At 33.9% G+C, this 27,681-nt stretch overlaps 2 protein-coding genes and 1 long non-coding RNA gene across 3 annotated transcripts; all 3 read right to left on the reverse strand.

Annotated features, from left to right (window-relative positions):
• Positions 1-12,055: 12,055 nt before the first annotated feature.
• Positions 12,056-16,593, reverse strand: LOC141338840 (caspase a-like). Its single transcript, XM_073844456.1, has 5 exons — positions 16,585-16,593; positions 15,188-15,364; positions 14,285-14,528; positions 12,336-12,425; positions 12,056-12,180 (listed from the first exon to the last, which is right to left on the reverse strand). Exons 1-5 carry the CDS (start codon positions 16,591-16,593, stop codon positions 12,056-12,058), a joined length of 645 nt encoding a protein of 214 aa, XP_073700557.1.
• A 156-nt stretch (positions 16,594-16,749) lies between these two features.
• On the reverse strand, positions 16,750-17,337 carry LOC141339255 (uncharacterized). Its single transcript, XR_012355915.1, has 3 exons — positions 17,266-17,337; positions 17,005-17,178; positions 16,750-16,923 (listed from the first exon to the last, which is right to left on the reverse strand). It is a non-coding gene; the product is annotated as an uncharacterized lncRNA (long non-coding RNA).
• A 4,153-nt stretch (positions 17,338-21,490) lies between these two features.
• LOC141339317 (von Willebrand factor A domain-containing protein 1-like) lies at positions 21,491-26,831 on the reverse strand. Its single transcript, XM_073844937.1, has 4 exons — positions 26,627-26,831; positions 23,620-24,153; positions 23,465-23,521; positions 21,491-21,845 (listed from the first exon to the last, which is right to left on the reverse strand). Exons 1-4 carry the CDS (start codon positions 26,697-26,699, stop codon positions 21,565-21,567), a joined length of 945 nt encoding a protein of 314 aa, XP_073701038.1. The 5' UTR covers positions 26,700-26,831; the 3' UTR covers positions 21,491-21,564.
• Between the last annotated feature and the right edge of the window lie 850 nt (positions 26,832-27,681).

The raw sequence follows: 27,681 nt of genomic DNA on the forward strand, positions 1-27,681 counted from the left end.
GACCTGAGTCTGAATCAAATAACAAACACAGGAGTGAATGACTTATGTGACGTACTGAAGGATTCAGACTGTAAACTGGAGAGATTGAGGTCAGTAACATTCACATACAAGAATCAAAATGATGAAAATCACTTCAACAGTTTAAACCAAAACACTTTCTACTCAATATCTCATGATGAGTGGGTTCATGGGTTCACATTATATTTGTGACAAATTCTTCTCCTTAATGATTTGTTTGTAAGATGATCTTCTCTTCCTCTGTTTGTCTCTTTCTAGTCTTTATGGCTGTGGCATTACAGATGTTTCTTCTTTAACTCAGTCTTTGATGAACACAAAAGCACTGCAGTTTCTAAAAGAGCTTGATCTGAGAAACAATAAGATTGGAGACTCAAAGCAGCGGCTCATTGATGTGCTACTGGACTCAAACTGTAAACTGAGGTGTGTAAACTTAACTTTGTGATATTAAAGAGATCTTCAATTACCTCTGATATGTGGACAAATATTAATTTTCAAATATTTGTGACAGGGGATGATCAAATGATCATCAAGCTTTATTTCAAAGGGTTTGTGTCAGAATGAAATGTAAAGTTGATCAAAATGTTGAACACAAAGGAGGAAAGAGAACAAAAGCAGACTGTCAGAGCTTTATCCAACAACAGCTGCTTTATTAATGCCATCAGTAATAGTGAATCATTCCAGTTTGAAATAGATTTGGTCAGATTGGAGGAAAACGCTGGTAAAATCAGTGCAGATTCCAGCTTCAGCTCACAGCCGTCCAGCATCACATGATCAATGTCTCTGTCTCTTGTGTGTTTTTACTTTGACAAGCAACACGTCACATTACTTTACACTTACTTTACTTTCACTTATTTACTGAGACCAATACAAATGTTGAAACTAGAGGAAAAACAGCTTTAACTAGTGGAATATTTAACTGAAAGGTTTTAGTCTAGAGGCAAAATCACATTAGTATTTCTTCTTGTGGTTTATTATATTTGGCGTTCACTCATTAGTGTGTGTTTCTCTTTATAGTGGTTCAACAGGAGTCACACAAACAGACAAACATATGAATGGAAATCATGTTCAGATGTATTTAAAACACAAATATTGATTTAGAAATACAGGTCCTTTTCAAAAAATTAGCATATTGTGATAAAGTTCATTATTTTCTGTAATGTACTGATAAACATTAGACTTTCATATATTTTAGATTCATTACACACATTTGAAAGTAGTTCAAGCCTTTTATTGTTTTAATATTGATGATTTTGGCATACAGCTCATGAAAACCCAAAATTCCTATCTCAAAAAATTAGCATATTTCATCCGACCAATAAAAGAAAAGTGTTTTTAATTCAAAAAAAGTCAACCTTCAAATAATTATGTTCAGTTATGCACTCAATACTTGGTCGGGAATCCTTTTGCAGAAATGACTGCTTCAATGCGGCGTGGCATGGAGGCAATCAGCCTGTGGCACTGCTGAGGTGTTATGGAGGCCCAGGATGCTTCGATAGCGGCCTTAAGCTCATCCAGAGTGTTGGGTCTTGCATCTCTCAACTTTCTCTTCACAATATCCCACAGATTCTCTATGGGGTTCAGGTCAGGAGAGTTGGCAGGCCAATTGAGCACAGTAATACCATGGTCAGTAAACCATTTACCAGTGGTTTTGGCACTGTGAGCAGGTGCCAGGTCGTGCTGAGAAATGAAATCTTCATCTCCATAAAGCTTTTCAGCAGATGTAAGCATGAAGTGCTCCAAAATCTCCTGATAGCTAGCTGCATTGACCCTGCCCTTGATAAAACACAGTGGTCCAAAGTACTTTTTTCGGATGAAAGCAAATTTTGCATGTCATTCGGAAATCAAGGTGCCAGAGTCTGCAGGAAGACTGGGGAGAGGGAAATGCCAAAATGCCTGAAGTCCAGTGTCAAGTACCCACAGTCAGTGATGGTCTGGGGTGCCATGTCAGCTGCTGGTGTTGGTTAACTGTGTTTTATCAAGGGCAGGGTCAATGCAGCTAGCTATCAGGAGATTTTGGAGCACTTCATGCTTCCATCTGCTGAAAAGCTTTATGGAGATGAAGATTTCATTTTTCAGCACGACCTGGCACCTGCTCACAGTGCCAAAACCACTGGTAAATGGTTTACTGACCATGGTATTACTGTGCTCAATTGGCCTGCCAACTCTCCTGACCTGAACCCCATAGAGAATCTGTGGGATATTGTGAAGAGAAAGTTGAGAGACGCAAGACCCAACACTCTGGATGAGCTTAAGGCCGCTATCGAAGCATCCTGGGCCTCCATAACACCTCAGCAGTGCCACAGGCTGATTGCCTCCATGCCACGCCACATTGAAGCAGTCATTTCTGCAAAAGGATTCCTGACCAAGTATTGAGTGCATAACTGAACATAATTATTTGAAGGTTGACTTTTTTTGTATTAAAAACACTTTTCTTTTATTGGTCGGATGAAATATGCTAATTTTTTGAGATGGGAATTTTGGGTTTTCATGAGCTGTATGCCAAAATCATCAATATTAAAACAATAAAAGGCTTGAACCACTTCAGTTGTGTGTAATGAATCTAAAATATATGAAAGTCTAATGTTTATCAGTACATTACAGAAAATAATGAACTTTATCACAATATGCTAATTTTTTGAAAAGGACCTGTATCTATGCAAGATCATGATCACTGATTTTTCTCTCTCTCTTTTCTGTTTCACTTTACAGAGTATAAGATTCATTGCCAAGAGTCCCTCATAGACTTCATTCGGCAAAAGATGCTAAATGCTGTCTATCCTAGTTGTTTTTGGATCCTGATGAAAGGAGCAGTGAACATCAGGTGAGGATCCACAGAAGAGCTTCACTACTGTGTCTATGAGGAGAAAGAAATGTGTGATAAATGTGTGAATGTGATCCATACAGGTGAAGAGACTCAGACTTTACAATCAAATAATGCAGCATGTGTGTTAGAAACATGTGATACTGAATGATTCATGTTGATTTAGTATTCAAGCAAATGATGCTTTTGTTTTATTGAAAGCTGAAACAGGAGGAAGACGCTCAGATGAGTCTGTCTGGCTCTTCAGTTTAATAATATTTGTATTAAACTCATCCATAATGATTCAAATGTTTAAATGTGATTGTCAAGTGCAGCACTTAAATGTGTCAAAGATATAAAACAAGTCTACAATGTGAAATGTCCATGTTAGTTAAAACATGTTATCTCATATTTTATTACACATATTCTATTTTACTTTCTATTCAGTGATGTGTGTGTCTGTTGTTAATGTCTTTAGCCGACATTCCGTGGGCGTAATGTCCGAGGCTGAGACTACATTTTTACTAACAATATAGAATTTTTTTTTTATAGTCATTAGTAATCACACTCCTACCTCTAAACCTAACGTTAACCATAACTCTCTCTGTACAGTACTAAAGAAAAACATGACAGACAGAAAATTGCGATCGAAATCATTTATTTAATGCAAAACTGTCAACAGTCGTACCAAAAAGTAATCGAAATGATGATGCCTTTGTAGCCGCAGTCCTCTCTGGCCAATACAGTAAGTTTGTTTGAGGTGCAGAGCAGATTAAAATTTTACATTTAAATTGTTAATTGTTGAAAATATTATCCAGATTATTATCCTGATCTACTCCATGAAGGCGCCCGCACATCATTTAAACACATCTCGCCAGAAACACGGCATGTCATAATGTGATGAATGCTGGCGAGAACCAATGAGCGATCGATTTTCCTGCCGTAAAACCTGTTGTTTCCTGAAGTGGCTGTATTTGTAAAATGCACTTGAGCGCGGGTTTATTGCTGTTGCTGCTGGACTCGCTGCTCGGGATGGAGATGAAGATCGCCGGATAAAATCACATGGATTCTGAAGATCTGGATTACAGCGCACAAATAAAATTGTTTCATTTTGTAATTATGATGTGAGTTCTAGCATAACCAAATTTATGGTATTTACTATAGCAACTCTATACAGATTAAAAAGTGTGCCAAAATTAAAAAATATTTTGAAGATATCACTAAATATTTATTTTACAATAGTAAAAGTACATTTCTGGCTGAAGAATTTTTTTGTCTCAGCTTTTAGTATTCATTCAAAACGAAACAAACCTGCTATTATTTTAATATTCAATCTGTTATTTATCAGTTTAGATAGTGTAGCCTATTAATGCTTTGCAAACCAGCAGAAGACACTAACCTGTTTTAAATTCTAGTCGCGCAGATGGGGAACGATGTAACAGTGCCTTACAATGTGCCCCGCTATTATTATACTGCTATTCTTTGACATTAGCGATTAATTTACGCCATTTACTTTTATGGATTTTAATGGGAAACCATGAGAAACAGGTGAATAAAGACTGACAGTCGATGTTTAATGTTCAGAAATGATTATGTCAAGAAATGTAAAGCATTTAGGATGTTTATTTGTCTCGTGTTCTATGAGAGTTGTGTGTGGAGGAGTGAACTGTTTTTCTGAATGTCTAAATCTGTTTCTATTATCTATTTGTGCACATTGTTCAATATTGTGCCACTACTGTACAGCTGTGTGTTGTGATCAGGGCTATCCCCAAGCATGGTTGTGATATGTTCATTGTCAAACTCCAAAATTCGATTATTTTTCATTCGAAAAAAAAAAACGCCATTATTTTATTCGAAAATGTTAATTTTATTTTAATGACAAAATATTATAGTTTGTCATGTTAATATATATATATATATATATATATATATATATATATATTCATTCGATCAGATAACGTTTTAAGCTGTTATATAGTTCTGTTACAAAGTGCCCTCAGATGTTACGATGTACCCCACCTATGGGGCATGTTGTAACGTTTAATTTCCTTTCTTTTGAGGTAAATAGCGAAAAACGTATACATTATAGTTATGAAAGAAAGCGACATATTTGTACTAGACAAGTGTGAAATGAATGTGGATAAAAAAATATACTCTGAACTCCAAGTGGATTTAACAGAGAAATTCAAAGTGTTAGAATGTGCCCCCCACTCCCCTACAAGCGTAGTTCTGTCATCATTTCAGTCATAAAATTACCAAAAAGGCGATTTAAGCTACATGCAAGTATATGCATCACATTAAAGAACATTTCTCAAATATATATTGAGATATACAAGGCAAGCTGATAGACTAGTATTTTTTTTTTAAGTTGATGCACCAGTAAATGTGAGCACAGTGACTTGAAATTACATGTTCTGCATGTCATGCACTCTCATGATAAGGCAATTTAAGAAGCATTTTTGGCGTGCTGTCCGGGGGGACGGCCCGAGCTCGAACCCAGAGAATTTACTTTGAACATATAGGCCTATGCCTACATGAACCATGCTTATACTTATATAATTTTAAGTAAAATTAATATTATTAAAATCGCTTTGAGATCTGGGACGCGAAAGCAACTTTTTCCACCTTTGACCACAAGATGTCATTAGTGCGTAAAGTGTTGAAAAGCTTCGAGTAATGAATCTTTTTACGATACAGTTGAGGGGAAAGCCTCGGTGCTTCGAAAAGCTTAATTTTCCCATCAGTAGTGAGCTGAGCTGGCTGTATTTATATACGAATTGAGCTTGTTAAGATAATTGGCTGATGAGCTTCACCTGGGCCAGGTTGATTATCTGATCCTGCTCCTTCCGATCCTTGTTAATAAAACATCATTTCAAAAACGACGTGACTTGAGAAATTATGTTTCAAAACAGCTAAGTGCTAATTGTGCGATCTCTATAGTTGACATTAAAATTAAAAACACTAAATTACAACTAAATTGTTAGAAATAATTATGTAATATTACACATTTAACTGACATTAAAGTATATTTTAGTTTACTTTAATTGCTTGTCATTCAGAAGTACACATACATATTTACATATACATATTTCAAAGTACATATAAAATATACTAAAGTGCCACTTCAAAAATATCACTCAAATGTACAACTGAATTTATTTAAGAATTAAAGCATCTGTGAGAATGGTTTAGGCAGGAAGGAGCACACATTTGTTTGTTGACCATAAAGTCATTAGTTTTTGCCTTGATTCAAAAATTATCTTCCAGTTCAAGCAATCATTGACCTGTCACAATCTACTCCAGCACTCAGCTCCTGTAGCGGTTTGGTTGGGTTTTAGGCCGCTACAATATAGTCAACAAACAAATCTGTGCGTGGATGAATGAGGCCCGCGCTTCGACTACTGGAATTAAACAGCAGCAGCGTTGGGAATGGATCTGCTCTTATTCGTTCTAATGAGGATTGCACGCTTGGATTTTCCGAACAACGGGATTTATGATGATTTTTGGATGTGTTTGCTGACATCGAACTGGTAGGACATGGGCTCTAAAATTTTCTTGGCTGGTGTTTGCTGATGGTTTGAAATGGCTTGGTGGTTTCTGACTTGTTTAGTTTGCTGTAGACACAGCACTGTTGGTTTGTTTGAGCCGTTGTTTGGGCTTTCAGAAAGTGTTGTGCTTTGTTACAAAACGTGTTTGTTTGTTTGTGTAGGTGCTGGCATATTTTGGGTAGTGTTTGAATGTTTTGAACAGACGCGCTGAGACCCCTTGTGAAAAAAGAAGTGCACTTAAATGTACCTTTATACAGTGTACTTTTTATGAAAATAATATGCTTTAAAAAAGTACAAATTGCATATAATGCTTTTAGCGCTTAAGTGCATTCTATGTGTAAATAATTTCAAAAGTATTACATTTTAAAGTTAAATTAAATTAGTTGAACTTTTGAGTGATTTTTGTTTTTTAAAACCACTTAAGTGGGACTTTAGCTTGCAGTGTCTTTAAAATATGTATAAAGTGTACTGCTCAATGTACTGACAAGCAATTCATTTAAAAAAACAAGGTAATGTACAGTAACAATACACTTAAGTATGAATTAAATAATGCACATAATGCATTTTAATTTGTAATTGATTTCAAAGTGTTATATCTGAAATTACATTAATGACTCTCCCCCATTTTGACAATAACATACAAAATGTTTACATGTCTTGTATTTGTTTTATAAAATGTTTAAATAAGTAGTAAACACGAATAATATACTGCTAATAATAATGAAACGGCCTTTAGTAACCTGTTCTGCAATAATACTTGTATCAGTGCTTTTATTTATTTAAGCAAAAAATAGCTGCCATTCTTCTGCAGTTTTCTTCGACACACAGACCTTCGGCGGGTAATGACATCGAGGTCTTTATATTATTAAAGCATTTATACATATGAATAAGATCGTTTTTTGTTTTTGTTTTTCCCAAAATGTACAACTTAACCGTTAGGTAAGCCTTCTATAGTCATTGCCTGATAGGGCAGCAAGTTGCTTTCGGACGCGGCCCATAAAATACAGGGTCCTGCAACTCGTGCATTTAACATTTGATATGGCTTAATAAGTGCTATTAAAAGGTCAAATTCGAGTTTGTTAAACGTGGCATATAACGGACTAAGATAAAAGACTAAACTCAAAATGCTCTTCTTCATTATTAAACCTTATTAAGACGAGGAGGAGGAGCGCTTCACAAAATGATCCAAAAGTTATTTCAAAGTATTAAGGTGAAGTTACTTAGCTTGAGTAACGAAATACAAACTACATTTTAAAGCATGTATTTTGTACATTTTAAAAGTAACAAAGATATTTGTACTGTAGATACTAGTATATTAACTATAATATGTGCACACTGAAAAATAAGATTGTATGGCCATGGCCAATAAAGTGCTGCAGCACTTTCATAACAACAACAACAACAACAACAACAACAACTTTCTTAAGTGAATAGATAAAATAAAGCACACATTATTCTCTTTCTCACTCTGAATCATTGTTACTACACTGGTGATTCTTTTCAGCTAACTTTTTTTTAATACAAAAAAAAGTCGAAATCATGTCAATAACACTGGAGGAAAATATAAAAACCAGACCACTAATAATGGTAATTGTATTTATTTAACAAATAAAGGATTTAAATAGATTTAACTAGCGGCATGCATTAAAAGAAGAAAAACAGTAACTGAGCTGCAAATAATATTTATATTTTAAAATATGCACCAATTTAATTTCAGTTGTATTGTTGAAAATGCAAAACAGACAAATGCTATTGTCGTCATAATCTATTTTAAAGTAGGCTACATGAATCATGTAAGTGACAGACCTGTTTTCCAATCAAAACTGTATAGCTACATGTTTTTTAGATGCTTACTTTTAGAGCATTTATTGAACTGCTCTGGGTTGCGTTCTCCGAAACCACCTTAACGCTACGTCGTTCTACCTTAAAAAGTACCTTATTGTTATTACGTGTGTTCCGAAACCTTCTTAGTTAAGTATACCTTCTGTATGTCATACGTTCGTAACCTTGGTCCAGTACGCAAAAAGCTTTTTTACATCCCAGTTTACACATAGAACATTTTATATGAACATTTAATATAAAATCGGATTTAGTATTACATTTTTACGGTAAATTCAGGTTGATTGGGAGTCTTGGGACACATTTTCTAATTGAAATTACTTAATTACCCAATAAACCTGAATTCTCCCTACTTTACTTGAAATTTTTACACATAAAATAAGTTATGTAAATGCATATAAAGCATATAAATGTTATAGCCTATACACCCTGTGTATGAAAGTGTTTTGATTAATAAAGTTTCCATACACTGATGTTTTTTTAATTACTATCCCAAAGGCACATCAGCTGGCGAACCATTTGACAGAAAAGGCTTAGGAGTCTATATAAAGAAAGATGAGTTTACACAAACTTTATCATGCCATTTTTTTATTTTATTTTTTTTTTACGGATCACGTCCCACTGTCTCAATGGGCAGGAACCAGACGCTGCCAATTTCATGGCTATGCTTTCCCAGATTTTTTTTTTTTTTTTTTTTTTTGGAGACCGTTGTGCGCAAACTAGCGAATAATACACATTTGTGGTGTTCCACCTCATCCAGCAGTAGGCTATAGACATTTCGGAAGCGGTGAAGCTGGGCGATCTCTTTTTGCGTTTTTTCCCCCAGACAATGTCGGTATGTCTCTCATGTTTGTGCTTTTATTGAGGAAATCATCCAATTACACAAATGAGCGATTTACCCCAATAATGTGATATAGGCTACGGCTGGTGGGTGATCAGCATATTTTGTGGAGAACATTAACACACTTATGGCCGTGAGGCTGTGGGATTGCACACTTGCTAAATTATAAACACACATATATTTCGTCACCTTATAATTATAAGGTTCTATCTGACATTTTTGTCAAAATTATTTACATATTCTTATTCTGTGACCACTTGTTTATATTATGTGATGTTTCTTTTGTAAGCGGAGTACATTTTGGGATTTTTTTTTTTTTTTAGGAAAAAAAAAAGGATTCTATCTACAAAAATCTATGGAACGCAAAAACGTTGAAGCTCAATAGCTCAAAAGTGCTCGGAATGCAGGTAGAACCTTATAATTCTATGGTGACGATTTATTTCTGGATGTACATATTTCAATGAGCCCCGATAAATGCAGTTTGTACTATTTCTAAAACGCTTCTTTATAAAGAACATTGTTTTCTCAATACTTCACCTGTACGGCTGTGAATGAAGAGCATACAATCGATCATCGAGGCATCGATATCAACCTATTCAGCACCTCCACCATGGACAGCACCCGCTAAGGTCGCACTTAAAGGATTAGTTCACTTTCAAAACAACAATGCACAGATAATGTACTCACCCCCTTGTCATCCAAGATGTTCATGTCTTTCTTTCCTCGAATCTCGTTTTCTTTTTAGATCGCTGCAAAAGTAAATGGTGTTTACAAAGTGAACATTCAAAGAAACTCAAACGCCTTAAAAAAAAAAAAGGTATAAACCACATTGTAGGACGATTTTGACATTGACATTGACATTTTGGGGGGGGTTAGACGTTCCCTAACTGTATTTACCAGAATCACACAGAGATCACATGAGCTGCGCAGAGATGAGACAAGACAAGCATTTGAGTTTAAAAAGTAAACAAAATTTTTTTTTTCTCTCTTTCTCGAAAATAACAGATGGTTTGGCTAGATAAGACCCTTCCTCATCAGCTGGGATCGTTTAGAGCCTTTTGAAGCTGCATTTAAACTGCATTTCGGAAGTTCAAACTTCGGGGCGCCATCCATATCCATTATAAAGAGAGCAATCCTGAAATGTTTTCCTCAAAAAAAAAACAATTTCTTGACGACTGAGGAAAGAAAGACATGAACATCTTGGATGACAAGGGGGTGAATACATTATCTGTGCATTGTTGTTATGAAAGTGAACTAATCCTTTAAGAAGGTTAACCTTAAGCAACATCCTAAGGTATAGTTCGGAGAACACGCGTAGGAAAGGTATACCTCTAGTTAAGGTGTACCTTTTGAGTCTTCATAGCTATCGCTACGCTATCGGAGAACGCAGCCCAGGTAATTTCAATGTAGTCTATGTGACATAGTCATGTATTAAACTCCATAACTCACAAACTCACCGCGATAGCACAAATATTTCGACCAGTTTTCAATCGTTGTCAGTCTGTTTTTAATGCGTAAATTCAACGCGAGTTGCGTTTGGCTAATAAAATAAATTCTGCTTTTTTTTTTTGTGTGTGTGTGTTATTTAATTACTGTTGGGGCAGTCTCCAGCTATATCTTAAATTTCTCAAAATGCAGTTCGCTTCAGATTGGGTTTAATCACGGAAAAAACACAATTTCTTTATCTAATTCTGATTGGGTGGGCAAGTTTTGGGTTTCAGCACCTTCATTTGTTCACACTGGAATCCGGCCACATTTAAAAATGATGTGAAAAAGCTAAAAAAATAAAAAAATAAAAAACAGATCTGAGCAACTAAAGTTTGCTGTGTGAAATGCCTTAGTCAAACTGGTAATCAACTAAAAGTGACTCAGCTTTGCAGCTGCCTTTGTAATTCTTCATTTACTTAATGCAAAAAAAAAAAGATGTTTTGTTGGGAAGACACTGTTTCCTAGTGAGAAAACATTAAATAAAAAGGAAGAGACTAAATTTTTTTTTTTACTTGATTTAACTCATAAAGGAACAAAGCTATTATAGGCTATCGAAAGACATTTTAGAGTGATATTAAATTCAACTGTGAAATTTAAAAAAACACCTTCTGTGTTTCATATTTTTAATATTTCCATATACAAGACTCAAAAAAACGGACATAATTGTAATTGCATTTCTTTGCATTTCACAGCCCAGGGAAGAGGTAGAACTTTTTAGATAGCGTTGCTCTGTCTTTGCATGGCATTCTCCTTAAACTTCTTGAGGACCTGTTTAAAAAAAAAAAAAGGCAAACGTTTTTATGATGATAAAACTAATTACACATACTAACATATCAAAGTCAACTGAAACGAAAGTGATATTCCTGTAATATACACTATTTTCCTTGTATTGGACTTAAGAACGGAGTAATAATCAGGGGTGCACGAATGTTTAGCCTGGTTTTCATAAGAGTATCTGGAGATTTGGTTTGGTCCTCACACTACACATAGTCCGACCCAATAAAAATAATTCCAAAAAAAAAAAATGTAGTAATTGTGATGATAATATCATTGGACTTTATTATTTTGTTTATTAATTAATTTAAAATAATAATAATAAAGTGTGGTAAAGCTATTGTTTTAAAATAAGAAGTATTAAATATAATACTATTATTTTATAGTAACCCTAAAAATACAATTATAATATTTACTTTTTTGTGAATATTCATGATTTCAAACCTAAATTAGCAAGCTTTAAGTAAGTAATGTCTAGTTTTTGCATTGTGCTTTGACGTTAGCAAATACTCTAGAATTATGCTTTTCAGTTTTAATAGAAATCTTATACAGTATTACACTTTGTCGATCTAAAATGGTATTTGTGCATTAACAGCTGCAACCATGTCGGTTGGTAAATGCTGAACTTTTTACACATTGCTTTTTCTTATTTTGGTCACGCATGCGGACCACTTATGTGCACCCCTGGTTATAGCTAGTGACACTCAGTGAAATACTAAGACACCATACGATACTAATCAGAGTAATTCATAGTTTCATTGCCTTTCTGAAAAGCTCCTCAATGTGATCTTCATGAGCATGCTTGTTAAATATTTCCACAATATCTTGGATGAAGTCTGAGCCTGTCTCAGGATTCCTGTAGGAAACAGTATCTGAATAAAGAGCACAAATTACTGTATGACAGCTTAGATGTGAGTAATAATATTCAGTGCATTAAAATCTAGTAGTACTGTAAGATTATGTGTTCTTTGACCATATCATCAACACGATTAAGTGGTATGTTATGATATATTATAAATGTGTTTACCGGGAGTTGAGGACCTCAGACAGCAGAAGTCTTTCTCAAGGTGTGCTGTTTTTTGCAGGCTGTCCTGGACATTCAACCAACCATCATTACCTGTAATATACATTAATGTATATATCACCTAAACTATCAAACTAGCATCTGCCTATATTGTGAGGCCAAAACCAAATATCTCAAAAACAGAGCTTAGAGGTCATGTTTAGACAGTGTGTGGTTGCAGTTATAGAATGTTTTATTGCTAAATTGTTATTTAGGGGTTCGAGCATGTAGTACTGAAACCCTATTGTAACTGTAAGGGTTTTAGTTTTATTCTTATTCTTCCCTAAAACTTATCATGCAGACCAAACCGTATGGCCTAGAGAGCTGAAACTTTGTCAGATGTTAGTAGTATTGCTCAGATCCAAATACGCAGCCCAATCGGCCAATAGGGGACGCTACAGTGATCGAAAAGGCAAAAATGTTCATAACTTTTAGACCGTTTGTCATAGACTCAAAAAAAATATGTAGATTTTGTAATTCTTGAGTCAAGGCGGTTAAAAGCCTAGAAACCCTACTTTAGCAAACTAGTACTAGGTTTTTCGCCTGATTAGAACCAAACCAGTGTAAAATTGCGCAGCTCTGCCACTTGGTGTCACTATAAGATGAAAAATAATAATATAAACAGCTATAAATATACAAGTGTTAGTCCAATAGACCTGAAAATTGGTATGCAGTGTCTTTGTCCAATGTGCCATAAGCGCATATGAAGATATTGGTGTATCTCGAAAAACATGGCCGCTATTGGCCAATGAAATTTGGGCATTTATTAGACAAGGTTAACAGAGGCTGATCGGAGCAAAACTTGGTAGACCCTAAAGCTCTGTAAGAATTTTGAAAGAAATCAGCCACTAGTTGGTGCTAACAAGTTTTCTATTACATTTGTAATCACGTGGCGTTTCACATCCACACAACGTACATATCATTTGATAACGAGCAACTTTGCCTCAAGTACCATTGCTGTCAATCAAATTGTTCATTATTTATTCACAAATATGTTAAGAATCTACTTTTGCAAACTAGTCCTTGGTTATTTGCGCAATCTCGATTAAACCACTGCTGTGTAATTCTCTTGACTCTCTAGATTAATAATTACCAAAAATGTTGAATTTGGTCTTTTGGTTGTCTATAACTGGGTCATTTATAAAAGGGGCGTGACCAAGTATACCCAAAAGCCTATAAAACCTAAACGAAAACTCAAAACTTTATAAAACATCTTGAAAACGTGTCAGATGACTCTTAACAAGCATGCAAAATGTCATGGAGATTGGACCATAGGTGACGCGATAAGAGTTAAAAAGGCTTCAAAAACACACAATTTCTACGGTAAATGGCCTCATAGCTAAAATCATGCTTATGTTTTCAGACAAACACTAGATCAAGTCATATGATAGATCCTCTCATTCTGAACAACTTTGCCTCTTGGAACACTAATGTCAATCCAATTTTACTTTAAATATTTGATATAAAAAACGACTTTTGTGACCCAGTACTAGGTTTTTAACTCAAAATCAATAAAACCACTGCAGTACAATTCTCTGGGCTCTCTATATCAATACTTATATAAAAAAGGTTGACAGTTATTACATGGTCATTTAATAATTTGGTCATGATCTAGTGTACCCAAAACATATACATCTTTTAAGAAAACTCTAAACTTCACAAATCTAAGTAAACTCATATATATATATATACCCTATACCCTAACAGCATAGAAGCCATAAAGTCCTTATTTGCTCGAACCCCAGTAATTGCTGCTAGCAGCTATATTGTTTTGTTATTGGCCTGATGGGTTTTCCCAGGTTTCCAGCCAAATATTTTCGGATTGTTTAGGGCTGTATTGACCAAGTTGAAGTGCAATAAACCTACAATTGATTTGAAGAATATTTAGTAATTCTAGTTCATCTGTAACTTACCACCCCGACACGACTGGATAAGGATGATTTTGGGTTTGTCTTCCAGTCCAGGACAGTTTTTAGTGTTCAAACAATTATAAATTTCATCTGTGGAGAAAATGTCTTCTGTCCCATCAGAATTCTCGATGCTGGAAACTCCACAGATTCCAGCGGCGCTTCCATGTGACATGAAGACCACAAAGCAGCTGTCTGATTGGACGTGCTCCTCTCGCTGGGCAAAGTCTTGCATGGCAGCACTCATACCCTAGGCACCAAACAGTCAACAGCACAGATATATGTATATGTTTGTCTTGCCAATTTACACAATCAAACAATTTTAAACCGTTCAAGCGCAAGAAGAGGCAAAAGAGAACTTGGTTCGGTACTCCAAAAAGCAGTTTAAATGCAACTTCAAAGGGCTCTAAACGATCCAAGCCGAAGAAACAGCGTCTTATCTACGAAATCGTTTATTTTCTAAAAGAAAATTACAATTTATATACTTATCCTCAAATGCTGGTCTTGTGTAAATGAGATGGGAGATTTTCGACAAACCCAAACTGTCTTGAACTGGAGTGCAAAGAGTTCACGCAGAGCTAGGCAAGACAACCATTTTAGGGTTAAAAAGTATAATAATTTTAGCTTTTTTTTTTTGTTTGTTTTTTTAAATAACATTTCATTTCACTGATAAGACCCTTATTTCTCGTCTTGGATCGTTTAGAGTCCTTTGAAGCTGCATTTAAAATGCATTTTTAAAGTTCAAACTCGGGGCACCATAGAAGTCCACTCTATGGAGAGAAATCCTGAAATGTTTTCCTCAAAAAACAATTTCTTTTCGACTGAAGAAGAAAAACATGAACATCTTAAATGACAAGAGGGTGAGTACATTATCTGGAAATTTTTGTGCACAATAATGTGCTTACGTACCTGTGCTGTGAGGTCTCTTAGTGTCAGCACAGTGTAACCGAGAGCCTTCAGCAGTCTCTCCATACTCAACTCATCCTTCTCTGCCCCAACCCGATCATCTCCATATTCAAACTCCACATTGTTAATAAGGAGTGCTAATCGTTTTCTGTCAGAGGACTTGTCCTTCGTTGGGTAAATCTTGAGAAAGAAGAGGAAGAGATTCAATACAAATTCAGGACAATTACAACAAAAGTATACTGTAGTTTTAATGATCAGTGTTATATTGAATGATTAGTGTCCACATTTGCGACCCTGAACCACAAAACCAGTCATAAGGGTCAGTTTAGTTTTTTTAATTGAGATACAACTATTTGAAAATCTGGAATCTGAGTGTGCAAAAAATCTAAATATTGAGAAAAATGCCTTTAAAGTTCTTAAGTTAGTTCTTAGTAATGCATATTACTAATCAAAAATTACCCTTTAACTGTCACCCCATTTTTTAAAATAGGCATGAAAGTGCACTATCCAAACTTAAATTGTTGTAATTCATGAACACTTTGGAATACAGATCTAAAGTTGGTCTCTTTTTAAAGAAGACAATCAGCAGATTATTGCAGAAGTGTTTTTTTTTTTCCAATTAAATAAAGTATCAACAAATTATTGAAGTATCAATTTGAAGCCTCACATCTAAATAAGTTATGTTCCAAATTTGAAGTTGATATGAAAAAAAATTAAGGTTCCGGTGAAAGTTTGTTTAGGACGTTATCCCACAAACAGCCACCGGCTGCAATACAAATGCCATATATTTTTTATGCACTTTTCTGTCACAAAAGTCTCAATTTTTCTGAAAATTAATTCTATCACAAAATAACCAGCAAATATGCTATCCTGAGACTCAGACCTTTCCAATGATATGTTTTTTGTCAAGATTGTAAAAAGTTGTGATTCTAAAAGACCGTAATGCATTTTGTAATATGACACCGCTAAGGGGGAGGAGACCGCCAAACGATTTTAAAGTACCATTTCCAAGGTAAGGCAATGTCCGATTTCAAAATTGTTTTAGAGGATGAATCTTGAGCTTCTAAGCTTTCCAATGATATATGATTTATGATGGTTACTAAAATATTTGATAGAGAAAAAGGACAACGGAAAAAAGAGCGCCAAGCGTGGGACGGTGACAGTTAAAGGGTTAAGTTTTGATATATTTATGGTAAAAAAATTTTTTTACTAAATATCTTCATGGAACATGATCTTTACTTAAATTCCCAATGATTTTTGGCATAATTTTTTTATTTTATCATTTTGACCCATACAATTTATTGTTGGTTATTGCTACAAATATACCCGTGCTACTTAAGATTAGTTTCGTGCTCCAGGATCACATTGTATTGAAATGTTTTTAAGACATTTGTAAATACTTGCATCATCTCTCTTTTTTCTAAGCTTCCGCTCTTTAAATTCAGGTGTGCATGGCACCAGAGGATCTTCAGACACCTGTTCAGAAGCAAAAGACAAATTCAACTAAATCTAAAGCTTTTGTCTTAGTAGTGACTTATCCAGATGTGCAGTGTAGCTACCACTTTCTGTCCACAGCCGTCGTTGCTGCAGCGCACAGCATTGTGGGCCGGCCCCTTCCATTCCCTCCGGCAGCTCCAGCAGAAGTTGTATGTGTGTTTCTTGCTGGCTGTGCAGATGGTGCAGCGCACACACAGGTTTGTCTGATCTCGTCTTTCCACGTAGGACAGGCAGCCTGGACACTTCAGAAACAGTGTTGGATTATTGTGTGACAGTGATTGTGTGTCTGTAAGGAATTTCTGTTTTCTGGAAGAACATCTTACAGCTTTAAAGTCGCACAGATAACTAGCAGTGAGAAGACTGAGGTTCTCCTCTAAGAACTGCCTCTGTTTGCTCGTCAGAGGAATCAGTTCACAGATGCGCTGGTAAGAGAGCCTCGCTCCACAGGCTCTCCGCTGGTCCTTGTCAAATGCAGGACAGGTGAACTCAGTCTGCCTCTAAAATACAGCATGAGAACTGCTTCAACACCCAAAGACAGCACAGGAATCAGTGTCAGGAAGTATGTATGCAATAACGTGAACTACCTGTTTAAGATAACACTTGAACCAAGCGATGATATAATCTGCTGGCCTTTGATGACCACAAGGCAGTTTCACTGATGAAACAGAAATTAATTCTTACAGCTTGATGGCATTCTTACTGGGGATGCACCGACATTATTTGGCCGAAAATGGCAAAAAGCAAAAAAGAATAAGTGTAATAGCTGCATAAATGATAGCGCATTAATGATCAAACATGTGTTCAGTGTGGACGCATTTAAAACTGTCTGAGAAAGACACCGAAATCATTCCAAGCAGCGACAGCGAGAGACTGTTTAGTGTCACATCGCATGTCTTCATGAGAAGAGAAAGGTTACTGTATGATGACTGAAATCATCCATTAGTAAATCAACTCCAGAACGTTATGTTGTCTAATACACCAGACACCAATTGTGTTTATTCTGACAGCAGCTCCTTAGCCAGGGTTCAAAGCCCAAAGATGACAATCATTCACAAATCTGCTGCTGCCAGCAAACACTAGGACTGAGCTCTTCTTGCGGGTTTCCGCCGAAGTAAGTCTAAAATTTCTAAATGTAAATATTGTAATTTTACTGTTGTTCTGTAAAATAAAATAAGACAAAATCAATCATTACAACAGCTCTATTAATGCATTTATTATAACATTCAGGCATGGTGTTCAAATTGGTATCTGTAATATTTTCTGATGTTTTAAAATAATTCTCTTCTGCTCAGCAAGGCTGCATTTATTTGCACATTAAAAACACATGCCTGATTCAAGAGGGGGTCTTAAAAATGGCCACAGAATATTACTTTACTAACTTATTGATTTAGGTTAAATTGTGCTTTGTTGGTAGGCTATAATGTCTACTAGAATGTTAAAAATGTTCAGTGTTAAATATTTTTAAATTGTTGTTTTGTAATTGATGTTTTTTTTTGTTTTTTTTTTTTTTTTTGAAAAGCAAGACAAAACTGTAAAAAACACATTATGGCTATTTGATTTATGCAATGATGAAAAAAATGGCAAAATACATGGGAAGGCAAAACAAAACAGTTGTGTTTGGTCAAATAAGTGTTTCATTTTATTCGGTTTCGCTTCAAGAATTTTCATTTCAGTGCATCCCTAATTCTTACATTATAACACTCTACAGCATAAGCATTACACTTGCTTTCTTTTTGGGGGTTTTTTGTGTGCTTTTTTTTTTTTTTTTTGACTGCCAAGGGATAGTTCACCCAAAAATGCTAATTATCCCATGATTTACAGTACCTTTTTTTTTTTTTTTTTGTATTGATGCACTTTATTGGACTTCAGAATCTCAACAGCCATTCACTGCCATTATAAAGCTTGGAGGAACCAGGATATTTTTAAAATAACTCCAGTTGTATTCACCTGAAAGAATAAAGTCATATACAGCTAGGATGGCTTGAGGGTGAGCAATTCATGGGGTGATTTTCATTTTTTGGGTGAACTACCCCTTTAAAATCAATTCAGTAATGGCAGTCACAAAATAATAAAGCACTACACACCTTGTTAGAGCATTGTGTATCATTAGTGTAGTTTACTCACCAAAACCCCTTCCTGTTAATGCTCTTACTTCAGAGTTACCATCTGACTCTTGCCGTCCTGTTTTGTGGATACCTTGATTTAACAACAACAACAAAACAAAAAAAATCAGTTTCTATTTAGGAATTGAAATAGATCCTGTGCTGGTCAGTTTCACTTTCATTTTAAAGGGGAATTTTGCTGGAGTATATTAAAAATATATATAAGTAGCCTATTTTAAAAGGATATATAAGATATAAGCCATTTAAAAACATATAAGAATATAATATTGTTTCTTATTTTGCATACCGACTTATCCTATAACTGATAGTTAGAAACTGTCAGTTAAAGTCAAACAAATAGAGATAAAATATAATGTCAAAGACTTACGCAGGTTTTTGATGATCTTGATCATAGTGTCTTCTTCATCCAAGTTCTCACTTGCTTCGGCCATTTTTTATTTAATCACTAAAAATGTACTTTTCCTGTACAAACTACTGGAGTAAATGATCGTGCAGTGTGTTCGGCTTGAAGCGGCTCTGCGCAGACCGATCGGTTTATGACATCAAAGTATCGCGAGAGCTAGAGATAGACGGACAGTTCTGTATGCTCTCGCGATATTTTGATGTGAATAGCAGCGCCGCTACAAACCGAACACATCTAATGTCAACAAACCCACGCGTTTATGTTTGTCCCATCTCGCTCACCGTGGCGCCGACCCAACATGGATGCGTTCAGGAGCTCATCACAAGATGCTTCTCTAAATGTTTCTTTCTACACACAAACGCAGAGCTGTTCTCCTGTTCCTATTGTACTCACAGGTCGTGGTTCGTTAAACAACACGCTTGCGACACCTGTTGGTCAAATCATGTTGGAGTGAAGAGGTTATAATAAGGTAACGTTATAATAATGTTCTTCAAACCAAAAACTAACGTTTTATTTATGTTAAGATCATTCATAACCAAAAACAAACCTTAGCAAAATAGCTTTCTGGCAACCAAAAACGAACATTCTGGGAACGTTATAGTAACGTTAGGGAAACATTAGAAAAACGTTCGGTGAACCAAAAATGAACACTCTGGGAACGTTAGATTAACATTCCACAAACAAAAAACGAACATTCTGGGAATGTTATAATAACAGTAAGGGAATGTTAGAATTACGTTGTAAAAAACAAAAACTGGGAACGTTAGATTAACATTCTACAAACCAAAAATTAATGTTCTGGGAACATTAAAATTACATTCTACAAACCAAAAACTAACATTCTGAGAATGTAAGATTAACATTCTACCAACCAAATACTAATGTTTTGGGAACACTATAGTAACGTTAGAGAATGGTCAGAATAACATTCAATAAACAAAAAAAACGAACTTTCTGTGAACTAAAAACTAATGTTCTGGGAATGTTATGACAGTAGGGGAATGTTAGAATTAAAACTGGGAACATTGGATTAACATTCCACAAACCAAAAACGATTGTTCTGGGAACATTATAATAATGTTAGGGGAACATTAGAATTATTAATCTGGGAACCTGAAACTGATAAACTGGGAAAGCGAGATTAGTGTTCTACAAACCAAAAACGAACACTCTGGGAACATTATAATAAAGTTAGGCAATGGTCAGAATGACATTTAATAAACCAAAAACGAACATTCTGGGAACGTTATAATAACGTTAGAACATTAGAATAACATTCAATGAACCAAAAATGAACACTCTGGGAACGTTAGATTAACATTCTACAAACCAAATACGAACATTCTGGGAACGTTATAGTAACGTTAGGAAAAAATTAGAAAAACGTTCAATGAACCAAAAATGAACACTCTGGGAATGTTAGATTAACATTCTACAAACCAAAACTTAATGTTCTGGGAACATTAAAATTACATTCTACAAACCAAAAACTAACATTCTGAGAATGTAAGATTAACATTCTACCAACCAAATACTAATGTTTTGGGAACATTATAGTAACGTTAGAGAATGGTCAGAATAACATTCAATAAACAAAAAAACTAACTTTCTGTGAACTAAAAACTAATGTTCTGGGAATGTTATGACAGTAGGGGAATGTTAGAATTAAAACTGGGAACATTGGATTAACATTCCACAAACCAAAAACGATTGTTCTGGGAACATTATAATAATGTTAGGGGAACATTAGAATTATTAATCTGGGAACATGAAACTGATAAACTGGGAAAGCAAGATTAATGTTCTACAAACCAAAAACTAACACTCTGGGAACATTATAATAAAGTTAGTCAATGGTCAGAATGACATTTAATAAACCAAAAACTAACTTTCTGGGAACCATAAACTAATGCTCTTGGAACATTAGATTAACATTTTACAAACCAAAAACTATAACGTTCTGGGAATGTTATAATAAAAGTAGGGGAACGTTATAATTGCGTTCTAAAAAAAAAAGAAAAAACTGGGCCAGAACTGAGCCAGAAATGAACATTCTGGAAACATAAGATTAACGTTCTACAAACCAAACACTAACATTCTGGGAATGCTATAGTTAGGGACACATTAGAATTGCATTCTAAAAAGCAAAAACTAACATTTTGGGAAAGTAAAAAAAAAAGTAAGTAAAATTTAAAAAGCATTTTCAATGTGTTTACGAATGAACATGTGCATTTATAAAATAGATCACAGTTTATTGAAAATGTCTTTTAATATTAAATTTAATTGTTAAATACAGATTCAGTCATTTGAACAACATCACGCAGGTTTAGCCTTATGCTAGTAAGTAAATAACGAAATCAGCCGACACTAGTACAGACTCGCACGGACATGGCCCTCTGCTGGCCGGAGGAGTGCAGGGCGCTGACGGTGATCAGGTACTCTCTGTCTGATTGGAGTCCGGTGAGGAGGGCGGAGCTCTGGTGTGAGGGGCGGGTCAGAGTACGGAGCGGACCGCTGGGAATCTGTCCGTACTCCACTCGATACTGCTGGACCTGCTCTGGCTCCACCGGACTCCAGCTCACACGCAAACCAGCCGCACTGCAATCAGACACCGTCACCGAAACCGGACCGAACCGCTCTGGAAAGAGTTTGAGTAAATATTGTGATTGTCAAATGATTATTCTCGATTAATCAGATGCAAAATAAACATTTTTGTTTACATAATATATGTGCATGGACTGTTTATATTTATCATGTTCATATAAACACACACATGCATGTATATATTTAAGAAAAAAAAATCTATATTAAAAAAAATATATATATATATATATATATATATATATATATATATATATATATATATATATATATATATATCAGTTATATGACTATAAATATCTACATGCAAATATTTTATATGTGTGTCTTTATATATACATAATAAATATACACAGTGCACAAAAACTATTATTTAGGATGCATTAATTATTGACAGCACTGATTCACCAATTTATGCCTGCACCAATTTAGCTATTATTATGAGTTTGACCATTTATAAATAATTGGAATAATATTTAATTATTAATAGTTGGCAAAAAAAATATTAATAACTTTAAGACCTAGATAAATTATTATAAAAAAATGTATTCTAATTAAAATTATTTATTATAAATTGTATTCTTTAAACAGTATTTAAATATTTTTTTAAACCGTTTACTGATAATTGTAAATACTAGTCATTAAAGTTGTATTAATATTTGTAATAATTTACTAATTTGTTATAAACATTGTTACAATGTTTATTTTTCTAGTTTTAATAATTAAAAAAAATTTAATGTCTTGTTAGCATTGTTGTTAAACTGATTTATTAAATATGAATTAATAACATTTTAATAATTAGATAATTTATTATTTTAAAAATCTAAATTATTTACTCTAAAGTGTATTTAAAAAAAAAAATCTAAAAATATTTTTAAAACCATTTACTGATCATTGTAAAAACTGTGCTTAATTTGTAGTAATATTTGTAATAAGATTACAAACATTGTTACAATATAATTTAAGTTTTACTAATTAAAATATTTTAATTTATAGTAAACATTATTGTTAAACTGATTTATTAATTATTAATGTTTTAATAATTAGATCATTTATTACAAAACTCAAAAATTAAAATTATTTATTATAAAATGTTTTATTTTATATTTACTGATAATTGTAAATCTGTCCTTAAAATGTATAGTAATATTTGTAATAACTTATAGTATTACAAACATTGTTACAATATTTATTTTTCTAGTTTTAATAAATATAAAATCTTAATTTATTGTGAACCATTATTGTTATAAACTGATTCATTAAGTATTTAATATTTTTTTAAATAATTAGATAAATGTATTATTAAAAAATTTCCTTTTAATTAAAATAATTTATCAAATTTAGTATTTTAATACTTTCTAATATTTTAATAATTTAATTTATTATTTGTAATTTAATAATTTAATAATTTATTTTAATAATTTTTAAAATAATTTATTGGTATGTTACAACAATGAAATAATCTTTATAATAAATAGTTAAATAAAAATATTAAAATGTTAAAATATTAAATGTAAAAAATTTAAAAACAAATGCTAAAATATATATATAAATTTTGTTTTTAATTATATTTAATTATAATTTATATTTTATTATAAATATAATATATATTAATATTAAAAATACTAATATCACTTTTATAAAAAGGTCTCTCACCAGGCGGCGTCCTGAAGCTGACGCTCGGTGTTCTGCTCTGCACCGCGCTCATCACACCTGAAATACATCAACACATATCTACATATACACACATACATATATACACATATATATATATATACATACATATAGAATGCTAAAGCTAAGGCTCAGACCTATGATGGCCTCCCTCAGGTCCTCTGTGATGATGCTGATGTCATCGACATCAACGAAGTGCAGGTGTGTCTCGATGGGCGGAGTCACGACGCGCCTCAGCAGCTGATAGTTTCCGTTTCCCGTAGAAACGACCAGCACTGTCACGCCCCGCCCCCGCAGCGCCGCCATTGGCCCATCCACCTCACCTGACTCCGCCCCGTCCGTCAACCACAGGAGGAGTGTGGGCGGGGCCTGTGGGCGGAGCAGGCTCTGGACCAATCGCAGCGCAGCTTCCGTGTCGGCGTCTCCATGCAGCTGCTTTGTACTCCGCAGCGCCTCCTGCAGAGCATCCTGGGAGTCGTAGGCGTCGAAGCCGAACTCCAACCGTGGCTCCGCCCCCACCTGCACCAGCCCCACCCTCACGTGACCACGGCCCAATCGGAACGGCCGCAGCAGCTCAGACAGGAAGTGCAGGAGGAGAGAAAACTCGTAGGACGAGACACTTCCGGAGGAGTCGAGTAGAAGGAGCAGGTCTCCCTCACAGCAGACAGACGCTGATGATTAAAACACACACCACTGAAATATATTCAACATTACACGCTTCATTTCAACAATTTACACTGAGACAGTCAGACTGGGGCTAATATTAAAACGTGTCGTGAATCTAAATCTCCTCTGGGTGTTTAACAGTATTTTTCATTTGTTAAACACATTGAAAACCAGAAAATATAAATATTTTAAATTACTTTTTAGATACATAAAAAAATGTCAATAAAAACAAACCATTCGCAGCACAAGAATTTTATGTCTTCAATTTAAAAATAAATAAAACACATATTTAGGATTTGGTTTAATTTGTAATAAAATGTAAATATAATTAAAGAAATATATTTTTTTAAATCAATAAATTTAATAAAATATTTTAAATACATTTTAAATAAAACTAATAAAAATTAATGAAACGCCAATTTAGGTGTTGTTTTAATTTTTAATAAAATTGAAATAAATACATTTAAAAAGCATTTGGTTTAAATTAAATGTTGTTTACATTTTCAAAATATTTTTTTTTCTGTTCGCAAAATAAGCAAAACAAAAAACATGCACCACTGTAACATTTATGACTTTTATGTTTTCTAATCTAAAATGCAATGAAACAACCATTTAAAGCTTGTTATTTTGTATAAAATTTTAATGAAACTATATGTAATAAGTATAAAGTAATGAAACACCCATATAGGGTTTATTTAAATTTTTATTCAAATAACTAAATGCATTTGGTTTTGATTCAGTATTAAGTCAAATTTGTATATAATGCAATACAACAAGCATTTAGGGGTTGTCTTTATTTTAAATTAACTAAAACAAAAAAAGTAATAATTTAATGCTGTTTAAATTTTTACAATCTGTTCTTTTCTATGAAATAGATTTTAAAATAACAGTAATAAATAATTTGCACAACTTTGCCTTCTAATTTAAACATTTAAAATGCAAATATAACACCCATTTAGAGTTTGATTTATTTTGTAATAAAATGTAAATATAATTACATATATACATTTAATATAGCAACCATCTAAGATTTGATTCATTTTAAATAAAAATGTTAAAAAAATGAGTAAAAAGTAATGAAACACCAATTTAGGGTGAATGAAATAAATACATTTTAATAAAACAAGCATTCAAGGATAGTTTTAATTTTTAATAAATAATAATAAAATGCGTTTGTTAAAATGCATTTAATTTTTTATTAAATAAATGAAAGCATTTGGGGTCATTTCAATTTTAAGTAAAATGTAAAATTTAATACAAGCATTTAAGACTTGTGAAGTAAAAAATAATATAAAAATAATATAAATGTAAGGGTGTTTAAAAAATAAAATATAAAAAATAAAGTAATAAAAAACAAAAATCATTTGCACCACTTTGTCTCTTTTACGTCTTCTAATCTAAAATAAATTAAAACAACCATTTAAATGTAATTTAAATGCAATTGTAAAAATTTATATTTAATAAAACAACTATTTAACGTATTTTTTTTTTTTGCTTTCATGATGAAATGAAGTGTTTGTGGGTTTTATGAATGTATGTGAGTTACAGCAGAGTCTTGTATTCAGTATTTCAGAAGCACTGTAGGAACATAAACATGATGAAGAGTGATTTCTGTGCTTCCCACACATGTCTGAACACAATGAATATCAGCGCCATGACCTCAGCCATTCCAGAAACAGAACGTCATTTCATTTTTGTCTTATTTTCTGAAAAATGCATGAAAATTAAGTTAGTTTTACAAGAAAAGTGATCTGCCAAGAGGGTTAGAAAAACCATATTGTTTTCCTATTGAATTAAGTTTGTTTTTCTGAGCTCACTGGCAGATATTTGTTCTTGTTTAAAGTATTCACTTAATTTTGATTAATTGCTCTGAAAACAATGCTTTTTATCTTCTGCCATGTGTCAAAGGTAAATAAATCTTGATTTATGAATGTTTAGATATGTGTGTACTGAAAGAACAAGACAGAAATATTGAGGAAAAACAACACTTTCTGCGGTGTGGAGTGGGAAAATCTTAATATCTGAGAATAAAACGGTGATTAATTCCAATCAGGACAGATTTGCCCCAAATTAGGAGCTTTATGAATATTCAAACGCCTTCATTGTCTTGATAAATCTGCAAAACTGAAAAATTAGACTTTTCTGCTGAGAGAGTTAATAATAAATCAAAGTAATGAATGATTACTGAGGTGAAATTAAACTTTGGTGCGCTATACAGGACTAAAACACCTGATATTTTACGTTAGCTTTGACTTGTTTAGACTTTTCTAAAACTTCCTTTTGAGTAAAGTTACTCGTTAGATAAACACGCAGTCAAATATGATAGTAAATTCACTGTTAAATAAACTTGTACGTTGCTGTTTTGTCTGATAATCCACCTGCTAAACCTCAAACACCAGGTTACCAGGTAAACATCAAACTTCTTCGTTAAATTAGTCAGATGACCGAATGATCACGCGCTTCCCGCCAGTGTCTTACCTGAGCCGCGCGTGCAGGTTGTCCACAGGCACGCGCACAGCGCCAGCAGCCGCACGAACCGCAGCGTGTCCATCTGAGAAATATTGTTTAAGACTGTGTTGATTTAACTCACTTATAACAATCCACTCATCGCAGCTGAGCGCCATCTGCAAATGATTCACTACATGTTTTTTTAGTTTGTCCGTGAAAATCTCCTCAGAGTAGTAATCAGTCACCGATTAAACCCTCCTCAGAACTGAGCGCGTTCGCCGCCCCCCTCCTGCGCGTTCACGCCGACCGGCGTCTGTCTGGAGTTTTGAAGGCAGTTCTGCCCGCGACGCAACACGACGCTCCCAATGTAATCAATAAAGCCGTCTGAAAGCATCTATCTATCTATCTATCTATCTATCTATCTATCTATCTATCTATCTATCTATCTATCTATCTATCTATCTATCTATCTATCTATCTATAAGTTACAAACTCAATCATAATGCACATCTAACGTGCATTTTGAGCTGCAGCTCGTCATATTAATGGAGTGTTTCACTAGTTAGCAGGAAACCGCTTACCTCTCCTCAATATGTTCCTAGAATTGTGTTTGATGTTATCTTTGGAACTGAAATACTCATTTTATTTGTAAACATCATACTTATTTCCAGGGCCGGCCCTAGGATTTTGGTGGCCCTAAGCAAGATTTTGTGTGTGGCCCCAAAACACTCACAGGGCAACCACCAAATAACACCACTGCTCCTAACTGAATGAACACACATGCACTTGAATTAACAACAACTATATTACTTTATTTTAAAACAATGTCTCATTATATTAAAATATATATCAAATTTTGAAAGCACTGCAAATAATAAGAAATAGTCAAAATCAACAAAATCAACATATTTAAACTATAAAAGCAAATAACTTGCATGTAACAAAGCTTTTAAGTAAAAACAATGACAAATGAACACCAATAAAAACTAAAATATTTTGACAAATAGCAATGATTAATAAGTGGAAAATATTCAAAATGATAAATAATAAAGTCAACACATTTACACTATAAAAGCAATGAACTT

This window comes from Garra rufa, chromosome 7 (genome assembly GCF_049309525.1).
Source record: "Garra rufa chromosome 7, GarRuf1.0, whole genome shotgun sequence".
In the NCBI taxonomy this organism is placed as follows: Eukaryota; Metazoa; Chordata; class Actinopteri; order Cypriniformes; family Cyprinidae; genus Garra; species Garra rufa.

Excerpts from the sequence above, each read along its gene's own strand:
- LOC141338840 (XM_073844456.1), bottom strand. Across the intron at positions 12,426-14,284 it reads TATCCAGTCGTGTCGGGGTG|GTAATGATGGTTGGTTGAAT; the intron begins GTAAGTTACAGA and ends TGTATATTACAG. Across the intron at positions 12,181-12,335 it reads TCTGAGGTCCTCAACTCCCG|ATACTGTTTCCTACAGGAAT; the intron begins GTAAACACATTT and ends CTCTTTATTCAG.
- LOC141339317 (XM_073844937.1), bottom strand. The coding sequence starts at position 26,699 with ATGGACACGCTGCGGTTCGTGCGGCTGCTGGCGCTGTGCGCGTGCCTG. Across the intron at positions 23,522-23,619 it reads CCTGAGGGAGGCCATCATAG|GTGTGATGAGCGCGGTGCAG; the intron begins GTCTGAGCCTTA and ends GATGTATTTCAG. Across the intron at positions 21,846-23,464 it reads CAGCTTCAGGACGCCGCCTG|AGCGGTTCGGTCCGGTTTCG; the intron begins GTGAGAGACCTT and ends AACTCTTTCCAG.